The sequence below is a fragment of the Pelodiscus sinensis genome, chromosome 5 (genome assembly GCF_052426305.1).
Source record: "Pelodiscus sinensis isolate ZL-2025 chromosome 5, ASM5242630v1, whole genome shotgun sequence".
Taxonomy (NCBI): domain Eukaryota; kingdom Metazoa; phylum Chordata; order Testudines; family Trionychidae; genus Pelodiscus; species Pelodiscus sinensis.
This window is the reverse complement of record NC_143056.1, coordinates 17,418,088-17,445,827: the sequence shown is the minus strand read 5'-3', so window position 1 is coordinate 17,445,827 and position 27,740 is coordinate 17,418,088. Positions and strand designations below refer to the sequence as shown.

The 27,740-nt window shown below is 42.8% G+C and overlaps 1 protein-coding gene across 11 annotated transcripts; it reads right to left on the bottom strand.

Moving 5' to 3' along the window:
- Nucleotides 1-99: 99 nt before the first annotated feature.
- On the bottom strand, nt 100-27,445 carry LOC102453784 (SERTA domain-containing protein 2-like). Of its 11 annotated transcripts, none has more exons than XM_075926430.2 (7): nt 26,860-27,069; nt 21,714-21,844; nt 18,787-18,838; nt 13,971-14,081; nt 12,902-13,021; nt 11,920-11,949; nt 100-3,720 (listed from the first exon to the last, which is right to left on the bottom strand). In XM_075926430.2, exon 7 carries the CDS (start codon nt 3,714-3,716, stop codon nt 2,868-2,870), a length of 849 nt encoding a protein of 282 aa, XP_075782545.2. In that variant the 5' UTR covers nt 3,717-3,720; nt 11,920-11,949; nt 12,902-13,021; nt 13,971-14,081; nt 18,787-18,838; nt 21,714-21,844; nt 26,860-27,069; the 3' UTR covers nt 100-2,867. The 11 variants fall into 11 exon arrangements, 9 of the variants coding, with proteins under 9 accessions (XP_075782545.2, XP_075782546.2, XP_075782550.2 ...); XR_012903279.2 differs by lacking the exon at nt 100-3,720 and adding an exon at nt 3,728-10,072 and having other exon boundaries at nt 26,860-27,445; XM_075926431.2 differs by lacking the exon at nt 12,902-13,021.
- Nucleotides 27,446-27,740: the final 295 nt, after the last annotated feature.

The following is a 27,740-nucleotide window of genomic DNA, read 5'->3' as shown; positions in this document are numbered from 1 at the left end:
TTTCCGGAAAAGCACGTCTACATTGGCCACAGACACTTTTCCGGAAAAAGGGCTTTTTCGGAAAAGCAGCCTGCAGTGTAGATGCTCTTTTTCCGGAAATACTTATAACGGAAAACTATTCCGTTTTAAGCATTTCCGGAAATTCATGCCAGTGTAGACGTAGCCTCACTGTATTCAATCATTTATATCAGTTACCAAAATATATAAAAAATAGTTTACAGCAGTTGCATATAAAGTTAATTCCCCTGATGTCTTATGTTTCTGCAGAGCTGGGTAGTAAATATGAACATATGGATATTAAATTCACACAATGTAGCAATCATGTTAATGACAAACAAAAGGGTGATATTTACTGCTTTGTCAAATTCCACATTTCCAAATGCATACAAGAAATTAGATAAAAGTATTTTTTATTCCCGTGACCAAAATTAAAGATATTTTTAATCACAATTCTGCTTTATCACAGTGCGGAAGGACAGTAATATTTCAAGGATTTATTCAGGCATATCTTTACATACAAAAAGGGAGACTGAGGAAAAGCCAGAGTAGTCTATACACAATGCAGTCTGTGTACATTCTGAAGCGGTACTCTCTCAGTAACTATACAATTTTCAAACTAATCCTGTATCCAATAATTTAGAACATTTTATACCATCAGAAGTTCTAGATTTAATTATTAGAGTCATTAACAGTGAGCACATATATTTATACCCTTCAGTTGCCAAACAATTTGGGTAGCTGAGAGAACGTGACCTATAGTGGGTTTTGGGGACAACAGACTATCAACGGAGGACCTCTGAAATAGAGTATTTTAGCACAGGAGAACTGATGCTGCAGTATATTTAAGATTAAAATCCTGGGTGAAATCCTGGCCCAGCTGAAGTTAATAGTAAAACTGCTACTGATTTCTACAAGACCAGGACTTCATCCCTTGTTTGAGGTACAACACTTAGGGCATGTTTTCTTGCTCTTCAGCTTCTTAGATACTGAACTCACAAAAAAATTGAAGGACAAATGTAACAAAAGCAAAACACTTAAAAAAAACACTGAGGGGTGTTGGAGGGATCTGAGCAGTGATCTGAGTAAAAGACACTGACGTGAACACGAGTGAGTTTATATTAAAAAACTGAGCAAGTTACATTTATCTAAAAGGGACATTATTGCTGCTAAGTTTCTGCTACTAGCTGAAAGAATGACATGGCAACCCTGCCATGAACTACAGAAGGTTTTAAAGCTGGCCACAAACTTTTTTATCCTAAATGTACTACAGCTTTAATAGATGTATTGAAACAATTTTACAGTTTCAATGGAAAACTAGTGTCTCAATTTAGAAAGCCACTCCAGAAGTTAATAAAGACTTCAGCCTAAATTGAAAAATTATTTCCTATTATCACATGGAAAAACAGTTCTCACGACAAGCCTCATCTTCAATAGATTAAAGAAAAAACAGCTAAACCCTTCTGTACCATATCTGAAATTGTTTCAATACACTGAGGCCCCCCATCCTGCAGCTGCATGTGAATGAGCTGACCACTTCCCACTTCCCCAGCTCTCACAAGACAGTGCTTCGTCATCAGCAATGACCCACCACATTTAAAATAACATTTCAGGAGTATTCAAAACAGTAAGCGATGGTACTCTGAGAAATGCTCAACTCACTTCTGAAGAGGATACACACTGGCTTTTCAAGTACCACTCCCAAGATGCTACTTCACACGTTTAAATTTAAAGAAAGTTTCTTTCTACAATGTCATCTGTGCAAATGTGTAAGTAATAGTGCACATAAAAAAAGCTTTGTAGTGAAAGGAACTGAAGACATACAGCATTCTCTAAATAGAAAAGCTATCTGTACAGTAAATGCTAATTTAAAGAATGCCAAGATTATTTAAAATCTAAGCACATAATACTGACAGAAAATGTTAAATTTCAATATACATATAAATTACATTTGCAAATACTTGTAGAAATTTTAAACATTTAATACCCTTAATTTCACAAATCAGCTAGGTCACTGTAAAACAAAGATTCTAATTAATTAAAAGCGTGTTCCGTCCCATCCCCCAAACACACCAGAAAAATACCAAGGATGAAACAAAAAGGAAAAAACCCTGCAGTGAGAGACAAAGCACTGAAAAGAGTTAAAGCATTTCAGCTTATAGAGGTAGTGCTAGCCACATCCAGCTAGAAATACATTATAGTTCAACTACGATGAAGTAACGTAGTAAAATGTAGAAAGATTATAAAATTTATAAAAATAAATAGTTTTGAATGCTTTAGAAAATGCAAGATACTTCACCAAGTGTCTTGAGGCTGTTTTTCCAACCAAAGGGAAGTGAAATTTGTTTTATTTTTAAAATATATATACACATTTTTCTAGTAATGCGGATGGATTTGCACAATCCAAATATGCAACTCCAATGTATACCAACTTGTCATGTATTTAAATATTAAAAATAAAATTTAGGCTTCATAAGTGATTCCCATATGAAATTCACTTTGTATGTAAAAGCTTCTGACAAATTAAAAATTGCACATAAACATTTATTCACGTGTGATGAGGGGTGGAGGGGAAGGATACGTGCATACATTTTTAGGTCCACACACACACACACACACACACACACACACACACACACACACACACACCCCATGCACCCCTGGAAGGAAAAAGATGATTGCACGATTTGATAAATAAATAATTTAATTTTAAAAACTGCCGCTTTTTTGATTTATAACAGAGACATTGTAAGAATTACTCATGGGCAATTGTGTTTTCTTTAAAAAGAAATTCCTCGCAGCTCTCTCAGTGGCTATATTCCCAAACCAATATTAAGTGGCAGTACAGTCTCTTTGGTTAAAAATAAATATCAAGATCCAACAAGAATTTCCATGATATGGTCCAACTCACTCAGATCTGGTCTACATATCTGAATATTGGTTGTTGAGGAAGAATTGCAAGATGGGAAGGTTTTCAATGTTTCTTCTGTAGCAGTAGGTGGTGTTCTAGATGCCATTAGTGGGGCAGAGCAGAAGTCTGAATCATACATCGAAGTGTCAATATCTTCAAAGATGTCATCTATAGCCAAATCTTTTAAGTAACTAGTTGAATTTGAAATTTCAAAGGAACCAAATACACATTCAGCTCCTTTCAAATCTTGTCGCACTTCTTCTGGTTTTAGACATGCATTTTCAGGCAGCTTTGGCTCATCTCCAGCAGGAGCCAAACAAGAAGGTGGGCTTATATCTTCCATGAAGTCCAAATCCTTCAGAATAGATGAAATGGCAGATGACATGTCATCATCTGAAACCATCAGCAGGCTATTTTCAATTGGGCCTTCTCCAGACCACGAGCTGCAACAGTTAGACTCTGGCTGGTTACTACCTGAAGGCAAATGTAAAGAAATTCCAGGTGAATCAATTCCTGGGTAGCTGAGAGAATGGGAGGCAATGCCATTGCACACATTAATTGGCTGCTGACTACTCTCTTGTCTCATCTCTTCCTGAATCTGCCTTACTGTGTTAGCTATGAGCACAGATCGGTGTAAGTTTGGTTCCACCAGCATTTTGTAAGTTTGTAACTTGGTGAGGCACATATTCAGCACTAACTGCCTCTTAAGTGGATACGGCAGATTTCGACTGGAATCAAAAGCACTCGAGAGATCAGCCATGTTCTCCTCATAGTCACTCAGCTTGCGTTTTAGACCTTTCCCCAACATGAACCTGCAAAAGAAAATTTCTAGTTAATCCTTCTATACTTGTTTATTAAACATCACTGGCTCACACCACACTTTTTCAAAAGTTATATTTCTAACACTGGACAAATGGGCATAACAGACAGTTTGTCTAAATTAATCAATGCTCTGGGGAACTGATCACACAGAAAATTAGTTGGAAAAAGTACCTCTCAATAGCTATTAAGAAGTTTTTATTTCTAAGGATGCTTACAATTTTGGATTAGAGCAAAATGCTTCAGCTATTAAATACAATTCATATCTCATGATTAAATCAAATAGAACTACAAAAAATTGCATCAACAGGATCATACGGAAGCTTTTTATAACTGGAGAATTTTTTAACTGAAATTTTTGCAGGCTTACTAGGCTAAGTATTTTGGAATAAAGCTCACAACACTTCCAGGATAGAAAGACAGAAATATAGCAGACCACAATCAAGATAGGAAAAAGGGCCACAGCTATCCTACCAAGTAAACAGAAGTTTCTGAGTATAAGTGCCTTAACTGTACGGGGAGATTTCGGCAAATCCAGTAATGTGCCTGAACCACTATTGCTTACTGCTTGAACTTTAGCAACCAAGCTAACATGTCCAAAATAGGCCTAGACAGCATGACCAAATCAGGGAGGGGGAAGAAGGGAAGTTTGGGTGCCACCAAGAGGGCAGCTTGACCCCGCGTACTTCCTGAGGCCCAAATCTCTAGTGAAATTGCTGAGCTATACATTAAGAAAAACAGGAAGTTTGTCTAAATGCCCTACGACACATCTATCAGGGCACCCGAGTATGAAGTCACTGAAAAAGAAAAAAACCGCATCTGGTGAAAGTGATGATCAGAAGAAAACCTCTTGCCTAACCTTTAAAAAAGTGCTTGCCTAACAAGTTTGAGTGACATGTTATTGTAATGCTAATGGATAAATAGGGAAGGAAAGTTTGAGTTAGGGGGACAATTTTGGGAACACTTGGAGGATCGCTTCGAGGACTCCTTGAGGACTCTTCACATCTGGACACATCTTCCTCCGCACTGGCAGACGGAAGACTGACCATCAGAAGCCTGCTCTGTGTCACTCGAGAGCCACACTCAATTTCAGTAATTATCGAGGGTACGGGTGTTTTACTAACTTGTTGCGGACGAAAGTGCTTGAGACTAAGTAAAGTTTAGCTTTAAGTGAAAGCACTCGTGTTGTCCTGTTTGTTCCATCCATCCATCAGTCGGACAACCACGTGTCCCCTGAATTATTTCCTGACACCACCTCGCAGAGAGTAAAAATTACCAAGAGAATTGGGCTGAAAGAACCCCGGGTAACAGCCACATGAAATATTTCAGAACATTACATTATTCACTTGTTGGTGGATATTTAGTTACAATTGCAAAACAGGTTTTACCTTGCAGGATGACATTTCTATTCTTGTTTTCTATTCCCCTCCCAATTTGGGCACAAAGCTACGTGAGCTGAGTTCATCATAGCTCCTCCCCATACCATGAAACTTAACTGCACTGAGTCAGTCTCTGGGCCAAAGAAGAACTCTCTATAAGCTCATTTCTCTCTCCAACAAAAGCTGGCCTAATAGAAGCTATTACCTCACCCACCTGGTCTCTAAAATCCTTAAACTGGCGTGGCTACAGCACCACTTCAGTCACTGTTTACATGTAGATGAGCTTCACATGTATGTACACTGAAGTGCATCCCATTTCATGCATGCCGAGGGGGGGGGCTTAGAATTGAAGTTCCTTCATAAATGCAAACTTCTCAATGGATGTTATTAGCACTTATGCTGCCTTACGACATTACATCAAGGATTTCAAGCCATTTATGAGCTTATGACACTAAATATTCAGACAGTTTAAAAGCATAGGCAGTAAAGGGCCATGGAATTTGGCTGCAGGATAATCCTTTTACATCACTGATCAAGATTCCGGTCAATCATTGTACCAAACAAATAGCAAGGGATTTTGATTTATGGATAATTAACTTTTCTGGGGACTCTCAACTACTCCCCAACAACAAAGGAAAAAGAGAGTTTCACTTAGTGAGCTAAGTGTGGAGAAGAATGCATCAGGGCACTTCATTCCCAAGTGGAAGTAGTGGAGGTAAAAGCCTGTTGAATGACATTTAAGGGGAAAGAACAAGTCTGCTACTTTTCAATGACACTACTGGAAGGAGTATGTGGAATTGCAGCCACCAGAGATGAAGATTACAGGTTCCTGTAGGCTCTTACTATTGGATGATGCCACAAGTCAAGGCCTTGAAAACAGCGCTTTTCATCTAAGACAGGGCTATACTCAACTTTGGAAGCACTGGGAGCCACAATGATACTCACAGCACGTGCCAAAGGCTGCAACCTAAGCGTGGTTGCATATACACGCAAATATATATGCAAACAGTTTATTTTAAACTGACGGGCATGAATACAAAGATTAAGCCCCATGGTGCAGCAGCAGGGTGGGAGAGGGCTGGAGCACCCACGCAGGCTCCCCAATGCGGGGGGGGGGACTCGGCTCATGAGCCTCGGGGCCACATCCAGCTCCCAGGGGTGAGGTTCTCCAACCCTGCTTTAAATCATGATTTGAGGACTTTAGTAATTCAGCCAGAGGTTCTAGGTCTATCCCAGGAGTGGGTGGGTGAGGTTCTGTGGTCTGCAATGTGCAGGAGGTCAGACTAGATTAGGGCTAGTCAACTTTGGAAGCCCCGGGGGCCACAGTGATATTCATAACACATGCCGAGGGCCGCAACTTAAGTGTGGTTGCATATACATGCAAATATATGTGCAAATATATGCAAATAGCTACTTTCACACTGATGGGTATGAATATAAAGATTGAGGCAAGACTACACAACACACAGGCCCCATTTAAGTCAGTTCTGCTGATATTAATAAAATGCAATATTTATCCGATTTCCACCCATGACAGCACTTTTAATAAAAAAAGACAGTCCAGGAATTTAACTACTAAAACACATATCAACAGAAGACCATTATATTGACTACTTTTTTGTTTTAGCTCCCATCCGAAGGCCACGTGTTGAGCCCCGCGTAAACACAAACCACACCGCGGTCCAGACAGGCTGCATGCGGCCCTCATGTTGAGTAGCCCTGATGTAAGACTTCCCTGCACCAGCATGCAACTTTTCCCAGTACCCTCTCCAAACAGCCCACCTAACACAATACCCAGAATTGCCAACATTATATAAACTCCCATAGGGTTGCCAGGTGTCTGGTACTGACCCGGAGAGTGCAGTATTTTTGCCTCCTGTCCGGTAAAAGGTTCAGAAAATACCAGACACCTAAAATGTCCAGTATTTTCTGATTTTTTTTCCCCCAGCGAGGAGGCGAAACTCCTGGGTGCTTACTTGGTTCTGCAGGAGAGCAGGATGGTCCAGAGCAGGAAGATAAGATGGGGGATGGCCCATGGCAGCCTGTTAGGGCCAAAAAGCCTCAAAGGCTCTTCTTAAAGGGGCCATGCATTTTTTTTTTTTTTTTTAAAAAAAAAAGCTTAACTCTTGGGATTTTTTGTTTGTTTTTTGCTGCGTAATAACTTTGGTCTCCCCCCCACCTTTTTTTCGGCTGGAGGGGAGGGGGGGTGTTTGGTATTTTTTGGTTAAGCCATCTGGCAACCCTAAATGCCCATAAATTTCTGGACCTGTTTTTACTCATCAAAATTGATTTTTCCCAGTTTTATAGATTCCAACGTCAACAGGGACCATTGTGATAGTCTATTCTGATCTCCTGAGTAACACAAAGCTTACCTGAAGCGATACCTAGAGCTTGGTTTAAAAATTGCTCATGATACCAAATCCATCATGATCCTTAATAAATTGTTCCATTGTCACTATTAAATTATTCTTACTACTTTTTACTTACAGGGGAAGTAAACTTTGCATGCTGGAATATTTCAGTCCCATAACTCTAAGCATACCAGAAATTTTGTATTGCATGTGTAAAGAGAAACTTTTCAGTATTTCAGAGGCAGGGAGGGGGGGACCAGGGTGAAGCACAGTAGTCCATGATAACTGTCAAGTCTCAGCAATTCATCAGTAACATGTTCATTATAACTTCTAAAAACCTTACCCCAGAAAAGTCCTCCCTCCACCCTTTAATCTCAAAAAAGTGAAGAAACGTTACTCCATATTCTCTCTCCAACCCTGTCCCTGCCTCAATTTCACCTACAACCCGAGACCCTCCAATTTTCTGTGCATCTAAAATGGATTTTCAGAAAGCTAGAGGGATGTGTAAAGCTTTATAATGAAAGTCTCCACATAAAACTAGAAAGCTTATAAACATTTTGTTATAAAAAAGGTACACAACTGCTCACATTTACACTGAGCAAATGGGGTCAAACTATGGCAGAGAACACCACAGAAATGTCTACAAATAAAACAGAGATGAGGTAGGTGAAGTAATATTCTTTATTGGAACAGTTTATCTTGGTGAGAGATAGAAGATTTCCAGCTACACAGAACTATTCTCCAGATCTGAGGAAAGTATTTGACTGTCACAAAAGTTATGAATTTAAGTTCCCAGGCTCATATTTTTAAAGTCTAGTATAAGGTTCATGAGGATGAGGTCAGATAGTTGCTCTATACTTGACCTGCTTTGTGAGATGGTATTTGTGTCTTAGGGTATTGTCTAAACTACAGAAGTTTTGTTGACAGAAGTTTTGTCGACAGATACGGTTGACAAAGAGCGTCTAGACTACATCCAGTTCAGTCAACAAAGCAAGCCGCTTTGTCGACATAACAGTGTGGACTCAAAGGACAGTATAGATGCAATAATGCCTTTTATCGACAGAACTCTGTCGATAAAAGGCGTTATTCCTTGTAGAATGAGGTTTACATACGTCGACAAAACTGCTGAGTTTTGTCGACATAACTCAAAGGCAGTGTGGACGCAGGTATAGTTTTGTCGACAAAAGTCCACCTTTGTCGACAAAACCCTGTAGTCTAGACACACCCTGAATGTCTAGTTTCACCACACAGTTGTTATTGCATTTAATGAGGTATACTACATATTGAGATAGACATGTGCAGGATCCAAGGATCTTGGAAAGCGCATATGGGGGGGGGAATTGTTGCTCACTGTACAAGTGAAAATATGTTTGCAGGGTCTGTTGTTCTAGCAGGGTCTGATGTCACTTTGAATTGATGTGTCTGGTCTGTGGGAAGCCTGCTTCTCGGCCTGGAGAGGTCGGGGGGTTGTGAGAAAACTAGAAGAGGTGTTTAGGAAAGATTTCTTTCAGGTCAGGGTCTCAACTGAGTATGGGTGGTGGTAATTTGATACTATAGAAGTACTCCAGTGTGGAATAGTAGCTGAAAATTTGGGGTTTGTGGTTAGAGGGTTTTATTTCTGTACTGAAACGTTCTCCTGGAGTATTTGAATGGCCTGTTCAATGTGAGCTACTTCTCTGGGGCAGTGTCCTTGTTTGCTGAAGTTGGATTTGAGTATGTTAATGTGTATCCCAGATTTTCTCTTCAGAACATATTCTGTGGTATCTGATTGCCTGGCTGTCAATTAATTGTAAAATCGAAAACCAAACTTATATGTCTACATCAATATGGATTGGGGTGGGAAGGACTCTGGAATATTAACAGCACATGTTTAAGGAAGCTCCTTTGAGGCAGGGTATTAGTTATGTTTATACTTTTTATAGTCACTGATGGTGCCTCAGCCTAAGCCAGGAATAGTCAACAGGAAAACTGTGGGCCAAATACAGACCCCAGTTGCTTTTGAACTTACCCTGAAATCTTTTTATTTATTAGTTATAATTGTGGGTGTGGGGTTTTTTTTTTTTGGGGGGGGGGGGGTTGGTTATATTCTCTACAGCCTGGACCTTGACCAAGACATATGAATAGTGGCCACAAAAACAAAGTTGTTTTGACTATCCCTGCCAAAGGAAAAAAAATGCCAAAAGCAGGGGACAGTTATAGTCTTAAACACTTTACCTAAATGGCTTTGACAAAATAACAAGTTTTGTGGATAGGGAGAAGCAATAGTTGTGGTATCTCTTGACTTCAATATGGTTTTTGATATTGACTTGCATGGCCATCTCAAACAAATTAGGGAAATACAGCCTAGATGGAGCTTCTATATAAGGTGGCTGCAAAACTAGTTCCAGAGGGTAGTTATCAGTAGTTCCCACCAAGCTGAAAAGTCATATTGAGTGAAGTCCCTCAGGGATCAGCCCTGGGTCTGGTTCCATTTAATATCTGCATCAGTGATTTAGATAATGGCATATAGAGTACACTTATAAAGTTTGCAGATGATATCAAGTTGGGAAGGATTCCAAGTGCTTTGAAGGACAGGATTAAAATCCAAAATGATCTGGGCAAACTGGAGAAATGATCTGAAGTAAAGAGGATGACATTCAATAAGGACAAATGCAAAACACTCCACACGGGAAAGATCAATTGCACACATACAAAATGGGGAATGGCTGCCTAGGAAGGACTACTACAAAGATGGATCTGAGATTATAGTGGATCACAAGCTAAACATGAGTCAACATGTGTAATACTATTACAAAACAAAGCCAACATCATTCTGGAATGTATTAGCTGGAGTCTTGTAAGCAAGAAGTAATTCTTCCACCCCATTTCATGCTGATAAGGCCTCAATGGTGAGTCTAGTTCTGGATGCCACAGTTTAGGGAAGATGTAACACAAATTGGAGAAGGTCCATAAAAGAGTAACAAAACCAACTAAAGATCTGAAAAACAACATGACATAAGGAAAAAGATTTGAAAGACTGGGGTTTGTTTAGTCTGGAAGAGATAGAGAGGGGGGATGTAACAGTTTTTAAATACTTTGTTACAAGAAATAGGGAGAAAAATTCTTCCCCTTACCTTCTGAGGGTAGGACAAGAAACAATGAGCTTAAATTGTAGCAAGGGAGGTTTAGGTTGGACAGTAGGAGAAATTTTCTGTCCAGGTGGTTAAGCACTGGAACAAAGTGAAACACTGTATGGCTTCCCAAGCGTTAATCTGCCTGGACTACAGCTGAAGAGAGCTGTGTCCTCTAAGGTAACAAAAAGAATGCAAGACACATGGTAGGGATGTAAGCAACTACTCTATTTTCCAATAAACGTAAGCTTATTGGATAGTCGACTAGTCTCCTCCCCTCCGTCCTGCTGTCTCTATCAGCCGACATCAGAGGCAGCTAGGGGGGAGCAGAAGCTGATGCTGGGGGAGCCAGCTTAAAAGCCAGTCCCCCCCCCCACCATCTTTGTTGAAGGCAGGGAAGTAGCTAGGACCGGGCACTAGCAGATTCCTCACTCGCACCCAGTGCCAGGACGCTGTATCTCTCTTTGAAAAAGCAGAAGGGAAGCTGTCTTGGCTTGCACCAGGTCCTCTCTGCTGAGCACCAACACATTTAAAAGGAAGCTAACCCTGCTGCGGCTCCCCTGCTTATCGACTAATCAATGGAAATTCCATCAACTAGTTGATTAGTTGGTTTAACTAAATTTAACATTCCTAACATGGAGCAGCACTCGACTGAGGGGAAAGAAAGGAAGGAGAAAGGGAGGGAGGTGGGAAAGGAATGAAAGCAAGAGACTCATATCAAAATACACAGAGACTAAGAGGATGTTCCTGTAGTAGGAAATCAAATTTGCCATTTGAATAAAATTTTAAGATAAGTGCAGGACTAGTATTGTTTAAGATAAGTGCAGTTTAACTATTGTTTAACTAAACTTTCCCTTATAAAGATGTTGCATTCAGTTGGTTTTCACTTTGCAAAACTTCGACCATCTAGGCTGAAGTTTTCCACAAAAGAGGTTCAAGTGTTTCAAAAAACAAGGCTAGAGACTAAACTGAGTAAATCACTTAAATCAAACTGTTAAAGAGTAGCCATTAATTGTCTCTCTCTGATGTGAAATACCGAAAAAGAAAAATCAGAAAATCTATAACGTAAAATTTGGCACACATTAAAAATACTATTTGCAATTTGGGACTCACTCTTTGTTTTTTAAAAAAAACTATTTTAAGAATAATATCACTAGCCCACCTCATGGGAGTGTTATGAAAATAATTTAATTAATGTTTGCAAAGCAGCCACTTCCTATGCTGATGAGTGTCACAGAAAAGCCATGAGACTATAGCTAATTGTGCAATCAGTGCAGGGTTTAGATAGCGTGCAGCAAATATGGCCTCAAACTGCACGCTGAATGAGGATAAAAAAATACTGAATAGCTTACCCAGTCAGGGAGCACCATCCATCCTGCTCACTAAATGAAAAAAACAAGCATGTGATCACTCAAAGATTATCTTCATACATATGGACAGATTAAGGTTGTAAAGGCAATTGTAATTTAGTATTTCCTAACTTATATTTAGGCTTCATTGTCAACCAGGATCCTTTATAACTCTAACCAATTTGACTAATACTCATAAATGCTAACCACTACATTCTCTCTCAAAGAGGTGCATGGTGGTTTAGTGAATACAAACCATCAGTTTAATAGGACATACTAAGCTAAATTCCAGTCTACCACACTGAAATTTTCAGAGATATGAGCATTAAAAATACTTCATTACATGAAACAGTTGTATATAGCTTGTTTTGATTTTTCTTCACTTCACATAATGTACCTAGCACACAAAAAATCCCAACACTCACATGCATTAACACCTTCCATTACCTTACCCCATTTAGTTAAAGTAAGTTCCAACTCCTCAATACTAGCTGTTCTAGAAATGTTTAATACAGTTAGAGCAACTGTAGCTTTCTAAACATTACCTTTAAAATTGTTCTGCTAGCGCATGCAGACACAAGCACATTGTTTCTTAGCCAAATCTATAACGGGAGTGAGACTTTTAGAATACCTGGTCTTATTTACAGCAGTCTTCACTATGCCTGTTTAACGTGGCTGGTTGCCTAACTGCAAAAATGCTGCAAGTCTGTTTTTATAAGCTAGATACTTTTAGAAGTATAAAAATTTTAGAGGCTAAAAAACCAAAGCAGCCACAAAGTTACAGCAATGCTAACATTTCCATTAGTAATCATGATATTATTGTCATTTTACACTTCATTTCTGTGTCAAATACACTCAAATGTTGATCTAAAAAGTCATGGAGCTTTGTTACCATGTTAGTAGAACTTTTACATTTTAGTATAAAATAATTTGTCACAAGAGTATACCTTTAACAAGCTGCTACAGTCTTCTGTGAGTAACTTACCTTTTAATAGCACTGTAATTTTTTCCAGGTACTCTATTTTTGTGTCAGTACTCCTCCATTACACAGCATGGAACTATGACCAAGTTGTTTAATTTTATCATCTGTTCCCCACTGTAATTTCTGGTGCAAAACAGCAACCTCTATTAATTCCATGCATTATTGAGAGGACTGACTACTGCACAGCACTCACTCAAACAGCTGACAGAACTATACAATCTGCTCAACAGAGAAGCACAAACTGGACATGCTAGAATTGGGAGGAGCTTCTGGAAACTGCTATGAAGTATATCCTTTTCGCTTTGGCCTAATTCCTGAAAGCTACTCAACATTCAAAAATAGGGCCCCAACAGAATGCTCATATACATACACTATTTCAAAACTCAACTGTAAATATACAAGGTGACTACAGGCTAAAGCTAATGTCAGCATCAACCTGAAATTGTACTTACCTAGTTAGAAATGAAAGGATAACAAGTTACATATTATACCTTCCTTACACTTGGATGAAAACTTGAACAGGTTTTAGAAAATGATTAAGGGTCTCCATTAGAGAGCTTTGTCATGACACACAGAACAATTAAAGATAGGGAATTACACACTTAAAATATTTTGGGTACTGTCCTTCTCATCTACGTAACCAACCTAGCATATAATGTGAACCAGCATCCGGATACAGGACATTTATGATGGGAAGTTTACATAAAATTGTTGAACGCCTAACTACTTCTAGCACATTAATAAAAACAAGTCAAATACAGTTTACTGTTTTCAGTAAGAGGGCCAAACACTTGCATCCAGTTCAGTAATCAGTGAGGAGCTTGCGTCCACAGTTCTAGTCGTGAACAGATGCTGGCTGAGCAGCATGCTCCCTGTTTAAGATCCAAGCTAGCGCTACAGGAATTTTGCCCCTCTGGGTTGGAAGGAAACAACAATGTGCCACAATGAAACGTGAACTGAAGTATGAGGGAACCGGGAGGAAACAGGGATGCATGCCACTTAACCATCATGACAGCATGCCAAGCAGGCAGCGATGCAAAACAAACACTCCAGACTCCCCAAAAATATTAACCTTGAGAAACGTGTGGCTTATACAAGTGCTACCATTTTAGAGGAAGAGATGAGCTTCATCTGTCACGGAGTAATGTTGCAGCACAGCTGCTGCTGACATGTGGTGAGGAAGCTAGGAACAGTCACAGGGAAGAAAGCAGTGAATGGCTGAGTTAAAATCTCCCGTTATTTCTGGTTGAGCAAATCCACTTGTTTTCGCGCTCTGCCTTTCATAAAACATCCTACATTACTAAACTTCGGAACTGCAGTTTCAACAGGAGAAAGCAATCACAAGAGTGAATTTCTAAAAGTTATGACTGTATACAGTGTACACACTTTTCCTTCTCATGCAGGATACCTAGCACTGGAGGCAACTGGCACTGACTTGCTATAATCAGATCTATAGGATGGTTTGGGGCAACCACCCCAGGTCCTGCACTTCGGGGGGGCCATGGGAGTTGGGGAGACTTGTGCTGACAGCAGGTATGGTGAATGACCTGCATTCACCAGTGGTGGCAGGAAACGGAGCTATCTAGCCCCTGACTGCTTTGCTCCCAGTCATCTTGTCTGAGGGAAAAGGTGGAACCGCCCCACCCTTCACACTCACTGGTGGTGATGGGAAACAGAGCAACACAGCTGAAAGCCAGCAGAGCGGAGCACACTGGGACTAGGGCACTCAGTTTCCCCGCTGTTGCTGGACAGTGCAGGGGCGGGCCCAAAACATTTCCAGCACCAGGTCCCATACATCGCTTGGGGTAGGAGGACAGAGAAAGGGTGGGAATGGGGGCTGGAAGGAGCTTGAGGCAGAGGGGGAGTTTGTCCTGGGCCCTGCACCCACGTAGGGACAACCCTGGCTATTACAGTACAAGTTTATGGACATGATCTCCAAGAAAGCATTTGCCTTGTATTACACAGAAGGTCAGACTGAATGATCACAATGGTATCTACTGACTTTAGAATCTGTGACTTAGCCTTGTTGGATATTGTGGGGCTTTTCTTTATGCAAAGGTGAGAAGTCACTTTTACAATCAGCTTTACTGTCAGGTACTTATGCCTGTTAAAGGGCGAGTACATGCTACAAAATTAACAGTAGGTCAATCTATAGCCACCACAGTAATTAAATCAGTCCTTAGTATCCATACTGCACTCCTGTAGGTGGTGCATATGATCACCAGAAGCACTTACACTGACTTTAGTGGGGTCTTGTGGGGCACTGACAACCAGAGCCTCTTTTCCTCAAATTGACAGCCAAAGTTGAGAGGGCTCCAGCTGCCAAAGGTGATGTAAGCACAGTGTCTGTGTGGACACTTAACTCCACCTCTGTGAGAGGGATATTGTTTAGGTTGATGTAGTGCAGGGCTACTCAACTTTGGAAGCCCTGGGGGCCGCAATAATACTCACATCACATGCCGAGGGTTGTAACTTAAGTGTGGTTGCATATAAATGCAAATATTTATGCAAATAGATTCTTTCACACTGACAGGCATAAATACAAAGATTAAGGCAAAACTACACAACACACAGGCCCCATTTAAGTCAGCTCTGCTGATACTAATACAATGCAATATTTATCCAATTTCCACCCATATGACAGCACTTTTAATGAGCAATGACAGTCCAGGAATTTAACTACTAAAACATGTATCAACTGAAGACTATTATATTGACTACTTTTTTGTTTTGGCTCCCACCTATGGGCCACGTGTCGAGCACTGCTTAAACCCAAACCACACAGTGGGCCGCAAACAAACGGGTTACGAGCCGCGTACAGCCCACGGGCCACTTGTTGAGTAGCTCTGGTGTAGTGAGTGGTTACAGTCTCAGGAGGAACTCTGCAGTGTAGATGTTTATTCATCATGATGTAAAATGCGGGTTTTTTTTACCTAACTCTTTAATGTAGATTAGGCCCAAATTAGGTATACTGACTTGTGGGAATAGCCCACACTGGAAGACTTCCTCTTCCTCCCCACACCAAAGGTGGATGTGAAAAGCAGCACACCACCTCCCCCTGGTCCCCAAGCAGGATGTGAGGCTTGAAAAGCAGCACAATGGGGTGTGCAGGAGAAAAAAAGCAAGCTGCTGCCAGTAAGTTAGTGGGTGAGACATGTGGTGGCAGAGCGGGGGAGGGAAGAATAGGATGAGAACTACAGGAAGAAAAACGCTGAGTAGGTTGAAGACTAAGAGAAAGAGGGAACAAAGAGAGGAGAATATAAGAACAAAAAAAATACAAGGCCAAAGAACCCAATAAGAAGTGATCACATAGACCCTGGGACTGGCTGGAACACACCAGATCAACCTGAGTGTACGTCTACCATCACAATGGAATGGATAATGCTAGTACAAGCAGTCCCCGGGTTACGTACAAGATAGGGACTGTAGGTTTGTTCTTAAGTTGAATTTGTATGCAAGTCGGAACTGGTACATATTGTAGGGGAAACTCTAGACAAACATTTCTCCAGAGCTCAATTTTATTCTCCCACACCTCACTTCCCTCAGTCCTTTATTCTCAAGCTGAGGTGTCTGCTGAGAAAAGCTGCTCTCTGTCTCCCTTGTCTGCTGGGGAGGGGGGTGCTAGCTTTGCGTCTCCCTGGTCTGCTGGGGGGAAGCAGCTAGTGCGGGGTTGCCTCACCCCGTTTGTAAGTAGGGATCCGATGTAAGTCGGATCCATGTAACCCGGGGACTGCCTGTAGTTATAATTCAGAACCATCAAGCTGTGCACACATCTAGTATATGTAATAGGGATTAAAAACCCCATTTAATTAACCCATTAAGCGTTATGTTTAACCAGTTAAGTAACTGAATAGGTTGGGCAGGGGAACCACTCCCTGCCACCCCACAGCAGGGAAAGGGGCTGCTCCTCAGGTACCAGTTACTCATTAACATCCCTTATATGCAACTGTGTAAACTTGTCAGCATCATCTTCTCTCCTCCTTCCTCACATTATTTGCCATTTACCTATCAATCTGGCTCCCATTGCTGTAGTAGCTGAGCATCACAACCTTTAATATGTTAACTAATGTACATCCAGTTTTTGATTGTCAACATCTGAGGGTAAGGGAGCATGTATTCCTACATTTTTGCTCAGCATCTAGCACAGTAAGGTCCTGACAAATGGAGTTCAAATATTCCTGCAACAGCTCCTCTCTCTCCTTTCCTCAGAAGAGAGATAAGAGCAGCAAGGAGGTAAATTAGTGTTGTTAATGGAGTAGAGATCAAGGGCAAAATAGAAACCACCAGGTTGAACATTAGGAATGGATTTACATTGATGACCCAAAATAGCTTACATAACATACCAAGGTATGATTGGATAATCACAACTGCTAGCCAAGATCCCTGAAATGCATTTTATTCTAGCCAAGCTGTATGAGAGATTAAATAGGAAGTATGCATGCCTGATATACTCTAAAGAGGAATGCCACGTACTGCCATTTGAATCTGTGTTATTTCCAAAAATCTAGGCTACTGTGTAGTGATGTTATTTATTGGACCTATAATCCTACAGGAAATAGCTCCTCAAAAGGGGAACAGATAATGTTAAGTAATTATAGAGCAGGACATTTTTGGTCACCAAATACTGAAAGATACTTCACAAAACTTAATAGTAATAGAGCTACTTATCTGAAAACAGTGACATTATATATTACTGTTAAGATTTTCATAGAACTATAAATGAGGACAATCACCTGCCAAACAATGTTTTTAAATATAGACAAGAATCTAAAGAGCTCTAAATTAAACTAAGAAACAGCAGCTTTGGTTAAACTACACAACTAGGAGTTTGGAATCCTCAGTTTTATTTCATAACTTTTCTGTATCAGAAGACAGGATACTTCAGACATTTAGAGGACTGTTACAAAGCTAAATTAATGTCTGTAAAGTGCTAACAACCTTGGATAGAAGGTGCTACTGACGTGAAAAGTTCACCTTGATCTAAAAATAACAGGTGAAGAGAAGAAAAGTTTAGTAATTAAACCGGGAAACTTTCTACACTAAAAAGAGCCCTCTTCACAAGTCATTTGTAAAGCAATGGTCATCAATTTCCATGTACAGAAAATAAAGAGCTGTTTATCTGCTGCTACTTGTTAATTTCAGTATTTCATTCTGGGAAAGCAGGATTCTGTCAGGATTTGTGTTTTCCACCTGCTAAAATATGATGTGATGTTTATTGCTATAAGACTGTGGTGTCCAAACAGTTCTGAAGCAATAGCCACAAACTAGCCACTCTACCGGTCAAATAGCCACATGCGGCTAGTGGCGAGCATTTTGGCTAGTGGCTAGCCAGTTCCCCCCAGCACCATCCCCACAGGAGGTAGAGGCACAGTGGGAAATGGCAGGAGCAGGGACTGAAGCAATCTCCACTTGTGTCACTTCTGCTGCGATTCTGCTTTTGAAATGTACAAGAGCCCCAGAGGAGCTCTTGTACATTTCTTAAGGCTCAGGAGTTGCAGGGAGCACAGGGCCAGCAGGGGAGTCCTTCCCTTCACTTATCCCTTGCTCCTGGAGCTTCCTTTTGAAATGTACAAGAGCCCCATAGGTGCTCTTGTACATTTCAAAGGCTGAGGTGCCACAGGGAGTGCGGGAGCCCAAGGCGGAGGCTCCCTTATAGACTAATCAAATAGTTGATGGAAACCCCACCGACAATTCGATTAGTTAATCTAAATTTAACATCCCTATCTATCACTAGAGTCAATTGCAGGAAACGTAATTAGGTTACAGGTCTCCAAAAGTAAAGAAAAAGCAACATAAGATTATCTTAAAGTTTATCCCCAACTTGTGTCATTTGTGCATCTGATTCCACTTTCAGAAATGAACCCTATATAGTAAATGTACATACTTACCAAGTATTGCTGCAGCTACAGTTCAGCTAAGATTTTGGGTGAAGTGTTTCAGCTGGAGGAAGGGAATGATCATCATTTAAGCTTAAGGCATAACAGAATAAATAGTTCAGCTGAACCAAACAATCAAAAAGTTACTGAATCTATAAACTCCTGTAGCAAAAGTTTGACTAATTAAGATGGAACTTTAAAAAAAAAAAAAAAAAAAAGCACTACTGTGGTTTCAACAAAGCAAGACAGCTGAATTGACAAACTTAATCAGATTCAATGTAGAGCCTCCAACTAGCTTTTCCTGACAGAAAACAGTTGGAGAACAAAAATTCCTTCCTTAAGTCATCCATCTACTGGAGATAGAAAACTATTGCATGTGATCACACATGTAACACCCTAGACAGAAACTACATACAGGCAGCAGTGGATTGAAATGAAAATCCATTGCCAACAGAACTTAGAGTATTCACAGTGAAGAAATGCTGGGATGTAGAGTTGTGAGAGAATCAGAGAAGTTCCCACCACCAAAATAAACAAACGCAACTGATAAGAGAAAAACTTGTACAATTTGTATCGACTACACGATCAGTCAATTAGGGCTGCTTTGCAGAGCCGCAACAGGGGTAGCTCATGGAGCCATCTCAAACCAGGACTGAGCAGTCCCATCTAGTGCCAGCTCTGGGACCCCCCTGCGCTGAGGAGGCTCTTACTATATTTAAAGTGCACAGGCTGGAACTGCTCTGTCCCAGCTTGCACCAAGTACAGCAGCCTCTGCTCGCGGCAGCCACAGCTGACTGCCGCAAACAGAGCCCCTGTTCACAGTGGCCAGGGTTGCTCCATGGGCAGGGACTGCTACTGGAGCAGCCTCCCCTGTTCCCCCTACTCCCTGCTGCCTCTGACAGAGGCAGCGGGGGGAGTGGGAAGAGGCAGCACCACGGAGACAGTGCTGCGGGGAATCAGTTTTTAAACTGGCTCCTGTTATTTCCCCCCCACTTGCCCTGGCTTGCTGCCTCTCATACAGAGGCAGCAGCTGGGTGGGGTGGGGTGGAGTGGAGTGAGTAAGTAGTCGACTACTCACTAACATCCCTATGCTATGCAGCTAAATATAGAAGCAGTGTAGATGATTCCAGTCAGGCTAGAGCTTGGATTCTTGAATCAAGCAAGAGGGGTGGGTTTCTGAGCTCAAGTAGGGACATCTACATTGCCATTTTTACTGCTGTAGCACAGTGGTTCTCAATCAGGGATATGTGTACACAGAGTTCTTTCAGAAGGTTTATCAACTCCCCTAGGTATCCGCCTAGTTTTTCAACGGGCTACATAAAAAGCACAAGGGAAGTCAGTACAAACTAAAATTTCACACAATGATTTGCTTACACTGCTCTATATACTAGGGATGTAACAGTATAACTGTTTAGATAGTTAAGCATGAGCTTATCAGTTACTGCATCTCTTATACGTTGGCTCCCACTCTAATATTTATACTTCATAGCCCCAGTATATACCACAGAACCTGCAGTGCAACTGGTTCCCCAAGGGGGGGGGCTGACATCCCACTCCCAGTGTGCACTAGCTGCCAGCCCCGCTCTTAGGGAGCTGGTTGCGTTGTAGGCTATGCAGTATAAGCTTTATAACAGAGAGCCCATAGTGTGTAACCACTAAGATTTTCATCAGTTACACGGTTACCTAATTAACTGCTATTTAACATCCCTACTACTATAAACTAGACACTGAAATGTAAATGCAATATTTATATTCCAATTGATTGTTTACTTTCTCATTTTTACCATATAAAATGTTATCAGTAACTGTGCTGAGATACAAAACCAGACACAAGAATACAGGCAGTCCCTGGGTTACGTACAAGATAGGGACTGTAGGTTTGTTCTTAAGTTGAATTTGTACGTAAGTCGAAACTGGCGTCCAGATTCAGCCGCTGCTGAAACTGACCAGCAGCTGACTACAGGAAGCCTGAGGCAGAATTTCTCTGCCCCGGGCTTACTGGAATCAGCCGCTGATCAGTTTCAACAGCAGCTGAATCTGGATGCCTGGGGCAAAGCAGCTGGGGTGCTGCCGGGTTGGTCCAGTAGCGTCGAGGAGCGGCGCTGCGGGACCAACCGGCAGCGCCCCAGCTGCTCTACCACAGGCGTCCGCAATAAAAGCCTGGTCTGCTGAGGGGGGGAGGGGGGGAGCGCACTAGCTGCGCCCCCCCCCCCCCCCAGCAGACCAGGGAGACGCGGGCGGCGGGACCGAGTCACGCCGCGGTCCCAGCGCCCGGGTCCTCCGTGGCTTTGCTCCGCAGACCAGGGAGATGCGGAGCAAAGCCACGGAGGACCCGGGCGGCGGGACCGCGGTGCGTCTGGGCGATCCCGCCACCCGCGTCCTCCGTAAGTCGGACCCGCGTAACCTGGGGACTGCCTGTACAGTAGACAGACAGTAGTTTAAGTGAGAAAGACAAATCAGACTCCTGAAAGGGGTAGAGTAGTCTGGAAATGTTGAGAGCCACTACTCTAGCATGGAATTGGTGTCTGCAGTCCTGAGAGATTTACTTTTAATAATTTTTTTCCTTGCAGATAGACTCACTCCATAAGGCCCCCAATTCCTGCAGCTGAAGGGACTGCCAATGAGCATGCAACACAGAGTTCACTGCAGGATCGGGGCCTTAGTTATTAAAACCCAGAAAAATTGAGTGTTATGCAAACAATTTATTATAAGACTACAATGCTTAAGTGAACAGAAGCTCACATAAAACATGCTACTCAAAGCAAATAATCTGAAGATTTTACCCTATGCACTAAGCATAAAGAAACCCACTGTCATTTTGGACTACTGATTTTACCAAAATTATTCAGAAGATGGATATTAAGAATCTACCTATGAGAACTGAAACCTAAATAGACACTGTACAAGTTAAACTTCTATTTTACAGAAAAAAAAGTTACCTTTACAAGTTAGATAGGAGTTCCAGGTAGGAAGATTCCAGATTTTGTATAAAGTGCATTCATCCGAAATGGTGTTGAATTATACAGCTGTGATAATGGCCGAAGTCATCCACTTCAACAGAATGATGCAACTTTAGGATAGAATTAGAAAAAAAGTGTTCTATTATTATTTTTGTAAAAGCAAAGCCTGAATATGCTAAGAGTAATCATTAGAATGAAATTTAGCACAACTGTGTTAAACTGATATTTTAAATATTCAGCGCTAAGACAACATCTACAAAACCTGAACTCATAAGAGTCAAAATTAAGTTTATCCCATGCCTTGGGCTTATAGTTCAAAAATCTGATTTATATTTTGTCAAAATATCATGTGAAATGGTAAATATCTTTAATAATTAAGCAGGATACATAAAGAAAGTTGACCACAAAGTATCAGTTTCACAAATATTAATTTTGTATCATCTCATAAAACATGCTGTGGCTAAAAACTGCTCTCTTCCAGAGGTTTTCTAACATGACCATAAAGACAACAGGCTGACCAAATTATAAGTAGGGATGCAAAATCCCCATTAATCAGTGAATGGGTTAAACCTCAGGTTTAACCCATTCACTGATTAAATGGTATCCCACTCCTGCCTCCCTTAATCTTACTGGGTTGCCACTGCTGAACCCGTGCAGGCTTGGGCTAGCAGCAAGAGCTGGCAGTCCAGCATGCAGTGGAGGGGAGAGGGACAGCTCCTGCTCCCAGCCTTCTCACACGGGGGCTGGCTCCTGCATAAGGATGTTAACTAACAAGTAATTTACTAGTCCAGTAGTGGATGGAATTTCTAGTTGATAGGCACTTCCGCATTCCTCCTTTGAAATGTACAAGAGCCCCTGTACAAGAGCCCCAGCAGGAGTTCTTGTACATTTCAAAGGATGAATGCAGAACTGCATGCAGCCCGGGGCCAGTGGGACTTCCCACTGACTCTGGGCTCCAGGAGGGCACTTGTGCATTTCAAAACAGAAGCACATGTGTGGAGCCCAGAGTCAGTGGGACTTTCCGCTGGCCCCGGGCTGCACGTGGAGTGCCAGCTTTGAAATGCACAAAAGTCCCCAGCGGGGGCTCTTGTGCATTTCAAAGTGGAAGTGCCCTGATGGAGCCTGGGGTCAGCGGGGAACTCAGAGTCCCCTGTTGACCCTGAGCTCCGTGCTGTGCTGCTGGTTTGAAATGCCATGCAGAGCCCGGGGTCAGTCGGGGACTCCCCAGCTGACCCTAGGCTTTGCACGGCATTTTCCAGAACCACATGGCATTTTCGCAGAACCTGGGGATCAGAGGGGATTCCCCAGCTGACCCCAGGCTCTGCGAGCTTTGCAACACTGCGCTGGAGCCTGGGGAGTCCCCAGCTGACTACGGGTCCTTGGAAATGCCGCAGGGAGCCTAGGGTCAGCTAGAGAGTCCCCAGCTCACCCCAGGCTGCACGCAGCGCTGCCACTTTGAAATGCCACAGCAGCGTATATGAAGTATATGAAGCCACCATTAGGGAATATGATGAATTGATGGGATCCATAAATTTGCTGGTAACACACATCATAGCATGTTAATTGTACCCAAAGAGTGTATGGGTTGTCAGTACACAACAGAAACTACAACTTGGATTTTAACAAGGTGATTGAAGTTTAAGCAACGCAAAAAAGACTAAGTTGATGTTAGTGGACTAGGCGAAGGTTGGAGGGTATAGTAAAAAGGGACGACTGTTCAGCCTCCACTGAGGTTCACAAACTGGGGTGCTCTCAAAATCTCATTTATTCTTGAGAGCAGCTCCTCAGCTGGCATAGCTCTACTGACTTCCAGGGAGCTCTCATAAATTGTGCCCCCTGGAATCCCATGTGCTGTTAGAAACAGAGTGCTTTTTCAGCCTGTCTGGACTTTTTTCTTAAAACCTGAAACTAGCCACAGCAGTCTATTTAGAAAATTCAGCACCAGAGTAAAATATTCACACTTTATCTAGGTGGAAACATATTTCTTTTGAAGCAAGAATTAGCTTTTCAGTTCAAAATCTGCATTTCAACAGTCACACTCAAATATTCACAGGTAACTAAAATATTGGTTTGTGAATAATACACTTAACATAGCAATTAGTTCCAATATTCTATAAACAAAGAAGGCAATGCTTCGTTGGAATTTGGCTACAGAGAGCACTATAAAATGAATGGGTGTGTTTGCTTTTTCACCTCAAAATTTCACCACACAGGACTAGCTGGTAAAAAAAGGAGCAATAATCTAGCAGTAGAGTACTCACTGTTTGAGACCAACCAAGTTGACCCAACAAAAAACCATTATTCAGATACAACTCCTTATTGCTTACAGAAAATGATTTCTTGAAGGTCTGGACCATTCTTGACAAGAAATTAAAAATAGGTTGCTTAAAAACAACTACTTGTTAACACTGAGATGTTTAACATACTAAAAAGGCATGACTATTTTTGATTTGTTCTTTAAAAATAACCTAATATGCTAGATAGACCTGATTAGTGATAGAAAGGTAGCAGCGTTAGTCTGGTGTAGCTGAAACAAAAAACAGGACTATGTAGCACTTTAAAGACTAACAAGATGGTTTATTAGGTAATGAGCTTTCGTGGGCCAGACCCACTTCCTCAGATCAAATAGTGGAAGAAAATTGTCATATGGTTGTGACAATTTTCTTCCACTATTTGATCTGAGGAAGTGGGTCTGGCCCACAAAAGCTCATTACCTAATAAACCATCTTGTTAGTCTTTAAAGTGCAATATAGTCCTGTTTTTTGTTTCTGAAAGTTGATGTAGTTTTTAAAATCTATTTGTGAAGAACATAGGAAGTATAATCTTTAAAAAGGAGTTTTAATGAGATTTCACATTTTAATGGTCAGCCCAGCACTCAGGAATAAATCTGGGGAAAAAAAATCAGTGTGCAAATACATGTAAGAAAGGATAATATCTAATACATAAAGGAGAATGTTTGTATGTTTGTGTTCTAATCAATTGGACACTATAAGAGCTACCACAACCAAACTTTCCATGGGATATCCTTTCCTCCGGGAGAAGGTTTTAAAGGTACTTTTGGACCCAATCTCAACCTGTAAAAATCAAAGATAACCTTCCGTGCTGTGCAACAGGAACAGCCTCACACACCCTAGGTCACGTGCCCGCCACCTGGCTAATTAGAAAAAAAAAAGAGGATCTTTTCCTTAATTACAACTCATTTTCATGTTCCAAGCCACAAGTTTACCATTCTCATTGCCATTCTAATTTCACATTGCTATACAACGAGTGACAGGATAAAATAGGAAAGACTATCAAACGCAGGTAGCCTACATATTAGAAAGCTTTCAGTTTTAGAACAGACTAGGCATACAATTGCATATTCTGTGAATAATTACTAGTTTTACATATTAGTAACATACACAGGTTGAATCTCTCTAGTCCAACACCCTCAGGAACTGACCAGTGCCGAACCAGACAATTTGCCAAATCACCAGAGGTCAATACAGTCTAGGACCATTACCCCTTCCACCAGGACCTTTCATTGCTTACCAGGCTCTTAAACCACCCTTAGGGGTAAATTAGAGCTAAACAACAGCACCAAAAAAAACTGAGAGCCAGGACTGATGGCTATAAGCAAACTTTATGGGACTGCAGGAAATTTGGCCACATCCATAAAAGGGGACACCCAGCTAACTAAAATCATGCTAGACCATGGATGTTGCCGGACTACAGACGTTCAACCTGTATTACTCTTTCTTCAGTCCCCCACCAACTCTATATCCATCCTTTCAGGACCAATTTGTTTGTGGTCCATTTAACTTAAATACCTTGTACTATCTATTTTTAAATTATTTTGAACTCAAATTCAATTTAATGCCTATAGAAGTGAGAGATTTAACATACTTGGCTGAACCAGATAAGAGAAAACCACCACGTGGCGCTTCTCAGACATTTCTGTGAAGGCACCTCAAATTCTAAATTGCTGAAACTCACCTCAACAAATTCCAGCCCTATCTTGAACAGAAACTATTAATCATGTGTGTTAGTGCAGCAAATATGCAATATGCATGTAAGAGAAAAGTATGAGCTATGCTGGAAAGTCAAGCAAACTTGGGAGCTTATATAACAGACATGAGAAGACATGCGATAAAGATACAAAGCAGTTATGTGTTGGGTTCAATTAGATTTTTTAAAAAACAATATGATTTCAATCTAAATAATGATAAAACACACACAGATAGCGACCTAGATAGATTCATTTTCTTGCCGCCATCCCTACAGCTACTATTGCAAATGCACCATTTATAATAAAGCCCAGGGGAGCCTGCCACCATCTGGCCTTCATGAAAAGAGACTAGCCTAGTTGGGTACTTCCTGAAAACGGCTGCCTGTGCCGTCCCCAGCAGCAACGAGCAGCAGTAATATCAGAGATAACCTTGGGCTTCCTGAACTATGAAAAGTTACACTCCTCCTGCCCAGTTTTCCAGAGATCCCAGTTCGGCTAATTATAACTGATCTGATCCATCCCAGCCGCTACTGAATTTTGCCAACTAGGTGCCCCCTCCCCTTCCACCAGGACCTATCGCAACCAGCCTGGTCCCTCCAGCAGCTAGCTAGCCAGGTTCCTCCCTCTACCAAGTCCGGCAAGCAGCTAGCCAACCATCCAACCCCCCCCCCCCCCCAGGTCCGTCCCCACCCCGCAGACAGGTCTTTCCCGCACCCCAGATTCCTGTCTTCTTCCACCCCCCCCCCCGCCAGCAGGTCCCCCCAGCCCCCAGGTCCCATCCACCCCCCGCCAGCAGGTCGTCCCAGATCCCATCCCCCCCCCGCCAGCAGGTCCCCCCAGGTCCCAGATCCCATCCCCCCCCCGCCAGCAGGTCCCCCCAGGTCCCATCCCCCCCCGCCAGGAGGTCCCCCCAGCCCCCAGATCCCATCCTCCCCCCCCCAGGTCCCCCCAGGTCCCCCCCCCAGCCCCACGGTCCCGTCTCCTCCCTACTCCAAGCAGCCACCGAGGTCCTTCCCACCCAGGACTCGCCCCCCCGCTGTCCCAAGTCAGGTCCTGCCCCAGACCCTCCCCCCCAGCCAGGTCCCTCTTCCCCTCCACCGGGCACCTTCCCCCCTCCAGCCCCGGCCGGTGTCTCACCTGGCAGAGGAGCCACCCGCCGCCGCAGGCTGCGCCGCGCTGCTCTGCCCTCGCCGCCTGCCGGGCTCCCTCCGCGCGGCTGGGACTCGGACTCCTTCCAGGGGGAGGGGGAGGAGGCGCGCGCCACCCCCGCCGGGCCCCGGCCACCTCAGCTCAGCTCCTCCCCTCCGCACGCAGCCCCACGGGGAAGGGGGGGGGGGGCAGCTGCGAGCGCGGCGCCCGCCGGCAGCTGCCCCTGCTCCCATTGGCCAGCGGCTTTTCAAGCCAGCCCAGCAACCATTTTCTTATTGGCTGGCTCGTTCGGAAGGGTGGACTCCGATAAGCCAGCAGCACCGACCAATCCAAAAGGCTCCGGCGCTTTTGTGGGCGGGGCGACTGGTTCCTCTGGCCCAATTGGAATGGGCGTGGCCGCAGTTCCGCCAGAGCGCCACCCCTCCCCGCTGTGGGACGGGTCTCTTCTCCGCCCTGCTAGTGGGAGGTAGCTCCTCCCACCCAGGCGGCAGCTTCTAGGCACCGTGGTTCCAGTGCATGGCTCAGCCCCGCTGCCCCAAGCTTAGGGCGCTGGGCGGAGCAATGGATGGTACCAGGACTTCTGCCCTGCAGCTGCTGCTCTGTGCCAGCCCCAGCTGCAGTACATCTGGTTTAAGGCGCCCTGCAAGTGAGCCCATTCGTTGGCGGTGCTCCGCAGGTTTTTCCTTGTGACTCAACCCATGAATTGGACAGTCGATGTGTTGGGTGAGCTTCAATGGGTCACCCCCTCCTTCCCCCGTCTTGGAGCACTGCAACAAACAGGGAAACGGAAGGACCCACCCACCTTTCTTATTAAAACAACACAGGGGCAGCCCTTTAACTGCATCCTTGGGCCCCCCGCTGGTAAAGGA